Raw genomic sequence first — 10,689 nt, forward strand, 5'->3', positions numbered from 1 at the left:
GCTAGCCACATGTTGATACTGACCACTTCTGATCCTCAGAAGTGGCTAATGTGATTAAGGAACTGAATTTTTCATTTTTAATTTAATTTTAATTAATTTCAATTCAAAAATCCATGTGAGGCTACCATATTGAACAATGTAGAACTATAATAAAAGGCTGGATATGGACCTAAGCCCTAGTAGAGAGATTGGCTATGGAAGTTCTTTTAGATTGCTTAGTTTTTGAATGAATTAGGAAATAGTCAACAGCTAAGAGTGACAGTGAGGAGGTGGATATTAGGTGTTTGAAGAAAGGAGAAAAAGTGTGATATAATCGTTTGGAGAATAAGAAAACAAAGTATAGACTGGAGAAGCTGAGAGTGTTTGCTAACCAGCTTTAAGGGCTCCTTTCAGAGTTGTTTACATTTGCTAAACCTTGGAGCAACAGAGAAAATAATTGTTGGGATATACACTGAACAAACTGTGAAGATAAAATGTATATTATTTTTTAATTAGGGTAAGGCCTAAATCTGTGCATGGTTCCTTTATTTAGAAATTGCTCATTTTTTAAATGTTAACCTTAGAAAATGGCATTGTAGGGTTTTTATTATTTTCCCCCCCTCTCATCTCTAGCTTAACCGGGCAGAATTCGAAGATCAAGATGATGAAGCCAGAGTTCAATATGAGGGTTTTCGACCTGGGATGTATGTCCGAATTGAGATAGAGAATGTTCCCTGTGAATTCATGCTTAACTTTGATCCTCATTACCCAATTATTTTGGGTGGTTTGGGCAATAGTGAGGGCAATGTTGGATATGTACAGGTAGGTACCCTTTACTGCATTCTTAAAATTGAAGGTTTTTTTTTTTTAACATAGTTTCATCAATAATCTTATTGAGATTTCTTCTTCCCTCAGATGCGTTTGAAGAAACATCGTTGGTATAAGAAAATCCTCAAGTCTCGAGATCCAATCATTTTTTCTGTAGGGTGGAGGAGGTTTCAGACCATCCCACTCTATTATATTGAAGACCACAATGGAAGACAAAGGCTTTTAAAATATACCCCACAGCACATGCATTGTGGAGCAACCTTCTGGGGTAAAATGTGATTAGAATAATTTGCTTTTAGGTTAATTTAAACCTTTTAGGCCTTATCATTATAGTTTTACTTTTTTCCTTTCATGAAGTCCCAATTCATAAGATTTTTCTCTCTTTTTTTGCATTGGAGTATGTATTTAAAACAGATTCCATATTTTGTGGTTCACTATATATATATTTTTCCGGTTTATTTAAGGTCCTATCACTCCACAAGGAACCGGCTTCTTGGCTGTACAATCTGTCAGTGGCATAATAGTAAGTATCTTGGATGTTTTATTTTACAGATTGTGTTTGAGAAATATATCTTGAACATGGAATGTGTACATGAACCTTTAAGTTGAAAATTACTCATTTGTAGGGTGTAAAGTAAATTTTCTGCTTTTAATTTTCCTACTTCTTTTTTAAGTAGGTTGTGGGAGTGTGGAAGGAGGGAGATAGAAGAAGAATTATAATAGTACTGGTGACATTTAATATTTTTATGTACTTTTTGGACTTATTTTTCTAAAAATATTTAGGTAGTGCTCACCATGTGCTATCAACTATAGCAGGTTCTGAGGCTGTATTGGTTACCAGGTAGATGTAAAAATACCCCCCCTGTAATATTAGTTTAGCAAAGCGTGTTCACAGTCTTCATCTGATCAGTCAGAGCATGTTTTATTGGGACCATTTAACAGAAAAGTAAACAGAATAATAAGCAGATGGAGTCCACCCTGGAGGTACAAAATTTAATTTTTTAAACCCAAATTTTCATATTTCTTTTTATTCCAAATAGATCATTGCTATGAAATTATGTTGCTATGAAACCACCTCAGGAAAATATAGAAGACATTGTTATTAGTTTGGCTTACATGTATTATAGTTTCAGATTGCTTTTGTTAAAATTCTGTTTTGCATGGTCAGTCTTTTTTGTTCTTAGCTGATTGTAGGTGAAATGTACATTGGTAGTTTATTACATCACAGAGAATTGTAGTTTTTCTCTAGTGATTACTATGTATGAATTAAAATTTTGGGGATTTCCTTTTTAGCCTGATTTCCGCATAGCTGCCACAGGAGTTGTCCTTGATCTGGATAAATCCATAAAAATTGTGAAGAAATTAAAGTTAACTGGTTTTCCATATAAAATTTTCAAGAATACTTCATTCATTAAGGTCTGTATATCTGTATATTCACATATTTATAAATATATATATTGTTAAACAAAGAATGAAATATTTCTAAAATACAGGTCTGATATTTTCAGAGAAGTATTAGAAATCTTTTACGAATTTGATCTTTGATATTTTTAGTTTACTTCTTTTTTTCATAATATTTTTTATTTTTCAATTAGAGTTGGCATACGATATTAGTTTCGGGTGGACAACATAATGATTAGACATCCATATAACTCACAAAGCGATCACCCCAATAAATCTAGCACCTCTCTGACACCATACATAGTTATTACATTATTGACTATATTCTTTATGCTATACTTTATATCTCCATGACTGTTTTGTAACTACCAATTTGTACTTCTTATCCCTTCCCCCTTTTTCACGGATCTTCCCCAAACCCCCCGCCATTTGGTATCCCTCAAAATGTTCTCTGTATCTATGAGTTTGTTTCTGTGTTTTGTGTATGTGCATTTATTTTGTTCTTTAGATTCCACATGTATGTGAAATCATATGTCATTTATCTTTCTCTGTCTGACTTACCTCACTCAGCACAATACCCTCTAGATCCATCATGAAATATTTTTGTCCATCCTTTTACTTTCCATCTGTGTATGTCTTTCAATCTGAAGTGAGTCTCTTACAGGCAACTTATATAAAGGTCTTGTTTTTTTCATCCATTTAGCCACCCTATCTTTTGATTGGAGCATTTAATTCTTTTTCATTTGAAGTACTTGTTGATAGATATGTAGTTCTTGCCTATCTTTATTCATATTTTTGGTACATTTTTTTTTCTGCTTCTTAAAGAAGTACCCTCTAATGTAATACTGGCTTGGTGGTGATGAACTCCTTTAGCTTTTTCTTCTCTGGAAAACTCTTCATCTGCCCTTCGATTCTAGATGATAGCTTAGCTGGATAGAGTAATCTTGGTCGTAGGCACTGGATTTTCATCATTTTGAGTATTTTGTGCCAAGCCCTTTTGACCTACAAAGTTTCTGCTGAGAAATCAGCTGACAGTCTTATGGGTGCTCCCTTTTTGGTAACTAATTGCTTTTCTCTTGCTGCTTTTAAGATTCTCTCTTTGTCTTTAACCTTTGGCGTTTTAATTATACATGTGTCTTGGTGTGAACTTCTTTGGGTTTATCTTCTTGGGACTCTCTGAACTCTCTAGGGTTGTAAGTCTCTTTCCTTCATCAGGTTAAGGGAAATTTTCTGTCATCATTACTTCAAATAAGTTTTCAATTCCTTGCTTGCTCTCCTACTTGTACTCTGGTTATGCGAATGTTGTTACGCTTGATGTTGTCCCAGAGGCCCCTTAAACTATTCTCATTTTTTTTAGATTCTTTTTTCTTGTTGTTGTTCTGATTGGGTATCCTCTGCTACCCCATCCTTGATCCTCTGCTTCATTTTCTCTGTTGATTTCTTCTAATGTGCTCTTCATCTCAGGTATTGTATTCTTAATTTCTGACTGGTTCCCTATTATGTTTTCCATTTTCATGTTTATGTTTTTTTATTTCTTCATTAAAGTTCTCACTGAGTTCATGTACTCTTCCTCTAAGTTGATTGAGCATTTTTATAACCAGTGTTTTGAACTCTGCATCTGGTAGATTGCTTGCCTCCATTTCGTTGAGTTCTTTTTTCTAGAGGTTTGTACTGTTCTTTCATGTGGGACATGTTTCTTTGTCTCCCCATTTTGGTTACCTTCCTCTGTTTCCGTGTATTAGTTAGGGCTACTAAGTCTCTTGATCTTAGTAGAGTGGCTTTAATATGTGTCCTGTGGGGCTCAGTGTAACAGTCTTGGGAGGTCCAGCTGCAGGCCAAGTTCAGCCACAGCCTGTGTGCCTCTGGGGCCACCTGTTAGGAGTCACCAAGCAATCCACAAATAGCCACCACCTGTGTTGGGAATATAAGTGGCTCAGGAAGTCAAGCCAGAAACTAAAATTGGCTGCCACTTATGCTGGGCTTGAGGCTTCTTGGCAAGAAGTACAGGGCACAGCAAGGCCAGATGCTGCTTCTTTGGGTTTTGTGAGTCTTTGAGAGATTTTAGGAAGGTCTGCAGGAAGAACCAACAGAGGCCATTTGTATGGAATAAACCACTGGAAGCAGCTTGGGTGGGCCCAACAAGATGAGAGAGGCAGACTCTCAGGCAGTCACCTGGGCGGAGCGACCTGTGTTATCCAGTTTGATGGCAACTCAGCTATGGCAGTGCCTGTGTCCGAAGGCTAGGAGCAGGGAAGGCTCAACAAAGGAACGTTAGATACTGACAGCACTTCTTTTTGGGAAAAAGCCACCCCTTCAGCCCTTGCCCTGAAGGCCGAAAGCTCAATGTCTTCCCATATGCCTCTGGTGCTCCTCGAGCAGCTGCCTTGGTGCTAGAGCTCAGAGTAAGAGAGTCTGTCAGTAAGTCCATGCACAGGCCCTTTAAGAGGAACATCTGCAACTTATGCAGTCCTCCTCATTCAGCCATAATCTCTGCTGGTTTTTACAACCAGAGATTATGGAGACTTCTCTTCCTGGCACTGGAACCCCATGTTGGGGAGCCCAGAGTAGGGCCAGGACTCCTCACTCCTCAGGTTGGGGAGGGGACTCTGCAGCCAAGATAACCCTTCCAATTCTCAGTTGCCAAATATCGTTGTGGGACTGGACTATTTTGTATCTCCACCCATCCTACTGGTTTAAGGTGACCTGTTATTTTTGTCCCTAGTCGTAGGGCTTCTGTCTAGCCAGACCTTATGTCACTCTGTGTGCTGGTTGCTCTAGTTCCGTTATAATTTGTTGTCTAGTTTACTCCTTTACATTGGTCCCTGTGTTACTTAAATATGCTCAGAAATCTTAAAGTGAAGTAAAATAGAAATATTTAGTAATTGAGGCCATTACTTATTGCTTCCATGGGATACTCATCAGAGAGCTAATATTGAAATAGTAATCTTATTCACTTGCTTTCGTTTCCTACCTTTTTGGTCTGTGTTAAGAAAGGGGGGAAATCATAGGTTTATCAAAGAGATCAGTAGAAAAGTAGACAAAGCAGTTCTTAAAATACTTGTTGGTGAGGGTGCAGAGAAATGGACACATGCGAAATAACATAGGAGGGTGGTTTGAGTGACATTTATTGAAAATTTCTTTGGTGGAGGTGTTTTCATTAACACAGAGTGAAGATTATCATGCAGTGTTTTAATAATGTAGCATTTAACTAGCTTTTTTATTTTCTGAGTGTGTGCACTAAAGTTATAGGATACGAGCTTCAGTCCTGTCCTGTGAGATGACAGCAAAGGCTGTTTAGGCTAGTTTGGTCTAATATCATTTGGATATTCTCTTCTACAAAGATATCAGTGATGAGCATGCTAATGAGCCCACGATAGAGTTTGATTAATGTTATTTTCGGAAGAATAAAATAGAGTTATATTCTTTTTGACCTAGCAGTTCTACTTTTTTTTTTTGGCTGGGGCGGGAGATGAAAATACATTTTGATTACCACTTTTATCATCAATGAGTTGTTTTAAAACCAAGGATATATTTGTCAACTAAGAGGTAAAGTATCTGAGTTTGTGTGTATGTATTTATATATATGTTTGTGTGTGTGTAGGGAATGTTTAATTCTGCCTTAGAAGTGGCCAAATTTGAAGGTGCCGTGATTCGAACTGTCAGTGGAATAAGGGGACAGATCAAGAAAGCACTTCGGACCCCAGAAGGAGCTTTCCGGGCCAGCTTTGAGGATAAGTTACTGATGAGTGGTAAATATCCTTTGTGGTATGTTCTTAACAGTGTGTTACTATTCAGTATTGATTTCTAGCTAGTGTGGATTAGAGGTTGTAGTTTAGGTCGTCAGTAAGTTGGAGTCAGCTCTAGGTTCCCTGGTTGAAGCATCTTGTACAGTGTACCAAGTTATGCAGTATCTGAGACCATATGGTTCACACCCAGTAAAAGTTTTGTGAGTAGTTCACTTAGTGAAATCTGTCTTCACTAAGTGAACACAACCAGCTGAAGAAGTTCGGGGTGAATGTTTTTTTATTTGACAGATGGATATGAATCTTCTTTTGAAAAGGTTAAAGTAAATTTCCTCTTTTTCCAGATATTGTTTTCATGAGAACTTGGTATCCAGTCTCCATTCCAGCTTTCTATAATCCAGTAACATCTTTGTTGAAACCAGTTGGTGAGAAAGACACATGGTCAGGAATGAGGACAACTGGTCAACTCCGGCTCGCCCATGGTGTCAGACTAAAGCCCAACAAGGATTCCCTATATAAGGTACAGTCACATATGCACTCTGTAGATGGGTCATCCAAATGCTTTGTTTGTAATGTTTTCTGTGCTTTGAATTTTCAAGTAGAAATCTAACGTTAAATTCAAATGAATGTGTTGTATATTCATAGAATATTTTGGAAGGAACACAGGAAAGTGGTAAGAGTAGTTTTCTGTGGTTTGGAAAGGAGACAAATTTTTCATTGTATATTCTTTTAAACTTTTTTTTTCCACTATATATACATATTACTTTTGAAAACAATGCTAAATCTTATTGGAGCAATGGGAGTTTTGAGGAAAGTTTTAATAAACTTTTTAATTGAAATGTTAACATACATACAGAGATGTATACAAATCAGAAATGTACAGCTCAGTAAATTTTAACACACCCAAATTGCCATCACACGTATGAAGTGATAGACTTGCTAGGACAACAGAAGGCCCCCTTGTGACCTCCCCGTCACTACCCTACCTCTACATCAGAAAGAGCCACTATCCTGACTCCTAATAAGTAAATTAAGTCTGCCTATTTTTGAGTTTCATAAAATATAGCATTTATTTTGCCTGGCTTTCATTCAATATTATGAGATTCATCCATGTTCTTGTTTATAGTAGACATTCATTTGTTGTTATTGTTGAGTAAAATTCTGTTATATGACAATGTCAATTTATCTATTGATAAACTTTAATTCCAGTACTTGGCCATTATAAGTGCTACCCTGAACACATATATGCAACTTGTTTGGTGTATATGAGCGCACATTTCTGTTTCATAAATTCCCAAAAGTGGGATTGCCAGATTACAAGGTGTGCAGGGTATGTGTTTAACTTCAGTATATGATGCCTATAGTATTCTGAAGTCATACCAGGTTAGACTTCACTAACAGGTTATCAGAGTTTTGATTATTCCATATCCTTGCCAGCAGTTGGCCTTAGCAGTATTTTTTTTTTTTATTATTTTAAAAAGTTCTCAGTTTCAGTCTAGATTCTCATTTTCATTTAGATTTTGGTCTTTAAGAACTTTCATTCTTTTCTTCATAGGTTAGCAATGCATTTGAGAAGATTTGTTTTAATGCAGGATATTTGTTTTGTAGTAAGACAGTACTTCAGGATATCAGTCTGCCATTCTGCTTGAGACAGAAGTTTCCCAGGCATTGCTTTTTCTGTGAAATAATTGAAAATAAAATTTTGAATCGTGTTACTTGAATTTCTATTAAAACTCACTTCAGGATGTGGTACCACTTGTTCAGTCTGTGGTGTTTACTCTTTTTTTACAAGTGTTTTCTCTGTTTTCCTTCATTTTGAAGCATTTTAGGTTCCTAAAACAGAATGCTAAATTTATTGTAAATGATGTCTTTAATAATAAATTTAAGGACATGGCAGAAGTATTCTTTATATAGTTGACATCGACCTCGGGAAAGGCCTAGGGCAAAACCTTGAGGCAGTTAAGAATTTGATCATCTCAATTTAAGTGTAGAATTTAGATTACCTTAATAATGTAGAGAGTGCTTTGCCTCCATCAGTTGTTTAAATTTCATTTTTCTCAGTTAGCCTTTGATTAGAAATAGAATAAAATTAATCTTCTCAATGAGAATCCAGGATGAGGACACTTTGGTTGCTGATTAGAGGAAGAGCTATGTACTTAAATCCAGAGAGGTTGGTGGTCAAGATGAACAGCTAGATTATTCATATTAGGTTAGAAAGACCACCTAAATGCCCCAAAGATAAGGCCTGAATTTTCTGTTAAAAGAAACTTTGGATCTGGTCATCTGCTCTGGTGAATCTCCCATAGTCCATACTGTAGAAACAGGCACAGTTGAATTCCTGAACAAATTGTAAATATATTATGTATATTTCTTCTGTTTTGCCTAGAGCTGTGGATGTCTATAGAGGCATTCCTTGTTTGATGGATGATTGAATCCTTATTTTTGATGGTCAGCAGATTCTGGTGTTACTGATCTTGTGGAAAAAGTCAATCCATTAAGAAAATTTTATGTAAGTTTTAAATGCACTTAGATCATAATTTAAATATGTCAATATTTGTTTTGTTTTATTTTTTTTCAGTTGATCATGAGGCAAAAGAAACATTTTAATTCACTGCACATTCCAAAAACGTTGCAGAAGGCCCTGCCCTTTAAGAACAAGCCCAAGACCCAAGCAAAGGCAGGCAAGATGCCAAAGGACAGACTGAGACCAGCTGTCATACGGGAGCCTCATGAAAGGAAGGTACTTTTCAACGACGGCTTCCTGCACATTACATTTAGATATAAAAATAATGTTTTCTGTAGTTCACGTGGCATTTCTACTGCATTCTCATTTTTTATCAGGAAAGGGTAAGGTCCATACTTATGCAAGGCACTAGAAGTGGAAATTAGAGGAAAGGCCAGCGACTGTTTTCTTTCTTTTGTTTAGTCATGCTCTGCCTCATTCATTTTAATGGGGAGTATAGGCAAACAGCTAGCGAATCATTCTGTCTTAGTTGTACATAGTATCCAGGAGTGATTAACAAAAGTAGTTTTGTGGTGAAGGCCATTATTTAAGTATTTTGCTAAGTAAATAAGCTCTTACTTATATCTTCATGCAAATTCAGAATAAGTTTTCTCTAGGTTAGTATTCATTTCAATCATGAATTGATTCCAGTTATGATACACTCAGCTGAGGTGTTTAGGTCCCCTGAAACTTAAAAAGAAAGCATGCTTTAACTATAAGAGTATTCTGATGCTCACTTGGTTTTGTCCTCATCAGATCCTTGCACTGCTGGATGCTCTGAGTACAGTGCACTGTCAGAAGTTGAAGAAGGCCAAGGAGCAACGGCATCTGCACAATAAAGAGCACTTCAAAGTGAAGCAGAAGGAAGAAGAGGAGAAACTAAAGCGGCAGAAGGACCTAAGGAAAAAACTTTTCCGAATTCAGGGTCAGAAGGAAAGAAGAAATCGGAAGTCCAGCCTGAAGGGGCCTGAGGAGCAATTGAAGTGAGCTCTATAAAGGTAGACTGTCATTTGGATCTGCAGAGATGGGTTGTTTCAAATAGTATAGTACTTGTAAATTGCAAGTGAGAGGGCTGGAGCCCAGGAAAGATCTCTTTACTGGATATATTGTCCAGACTGTGCCTTTGAGAAGAGAAATGAAAATCTGCTGATAGGACACCTGTTTATTCTCAGCATCTAGGTTATGTCAAGATTTAAAGTGATGTAATTTATGGTTTTGTAGATTCCTTCACATTCTTCTTAACCTATCGCAGTTTAATATTTTTATGCTACAAACATATCATTAAAATAATTTTCTGTTAATTTTGCCTTAATAGTCTTCATTAGGGATGAATGCTTAATGATTGTGGATAACTTATTCTGCCACCTCGATGATGTCTTCCAGAAGGACAAAAAAAAAATCAACTTTATTTTAAACCTCAACTTTAAAATAAACTTTTAGAGAAGGGTATATAGTACAGTGCACAGCCAAGTTTCCTAGGGGCCACATGTTGTGCAATAATACAATACAATAATACAGCCTTACTAGAGATCTATTAATTTGGACTTAAAGAGACTTGTAAAAATGTAAAACAGTGTTGCTTTCTTACAAAGTGTTTTTGCTTTGGAAAATATTTTTCATAAGAATATACTATTTATGTTGCTATATAATCCTTTTTGTTCTCTTATACTTTAAATTTTTCTCATCTCTTATTTCTTACATAGTAAAAATTCATAGATACAACCCACATGAAGAAAAACTCTTTGTTCTCAGTAATTTTTAAGAGAGTAAAGATCTTAAGATCTAAATGTCTGGGAATCACTGCCCTGAACTCCCTCCTAAGGTTTGCCACCCCATGCTGCTCACCTCCATGTTACCCAGAACCTAATATTGGTGTCGGATACCTTGTAGGTGTGCCATAAACAGGGATGAATTAATAAAATTCCTGTTCTATCAGAAAGTGCTTCGATTTTTCCATACCTGCCAAGATGTTGTGGCCTTGCAGCAAGTGCATAGGAATATAGCTGCTGCCAAGTTTTCTAACTCCTCTGTGTGTCATTCGGAGCATGTTTTACCTGCCCAAGACCCCAGATGCAGTAGATGACTGGGGGACTTGAACATAATAATGTGCTTTAAAGATCATAAGTTCTGGCGAAGTTAATAATGTGGTAAAACTTTAGCAGGGAACTTGTTATATAAATGGAACTATTTCACCGTTCTTAAATTTCCTTTCCCTCCCATTGAATCCTGACTGAT

The 10,689-nt window shown here is 36.5% G+C and overlaps 1 protein-coding gene across 1 annotated transcript in view; it reads left to right on the plus strand.

Moving 5' to 3' along the window:
- BMS1 (BMS1 ribosome biogenesis factor) overlaps positions 1-9,755 on the plus strand; it is a 40,564-nt gene extending 30,809 nt beyond the window's left edge. Inside the window, exons 16-23 of the mRNA XM_016131452.2 lie at positions 613-801; positions 895-1,075; positions 1,272-1,330; positions 2,101-2,223; positions 5,810-5,957; positions 6,296-6,471; positions 8,530-8,691; positions 9,211-9,755. Of these exons, the coding sequence (XP_015986938.1) occupies positions 613-801; positions 895-1,075; positions 1,272-1,330; positions 2,101-2,223; positions 5,810-5,957; positions 6,296-6,471; positions 8,530-8,691; positions 9,211-9,441 (1,269 nt within the window). The 3' untranslated portion in view covers positions 9,442-9,755. The remainder of the gene's footprint in view (positions 1-612; positions 802-894; positions 1,076-1,271; positions 1,331-2,100; positions 2,224-5,809; positions 5,958-6,295; positions 6,472-8,529; positions 8,692-9,210) is intronic.
- The last annotated feature ends 934 nt before the right edge of the window (positions 9,756-10,689 follow it).

The sequence above is a fragment of the Rousettus aegyptiacus genome, unplaced genomic scaffold (genome assembly GCF_014176215.1).
Source record: "Rousettus aegyptiacus isolate mRouAeg1 unplaced genomic scaffold, mRouAeg1.p scaffold_m13_p_6, whole genome shotgun sequence".
Classification (NCBI taxonomy): domain Eukaryota; kingdom Metazoa; phylum Chordata; class Mammalia; order Chiroptera; family Pteropodidae; genus Rousettus; species Rousettus aegyptiacus.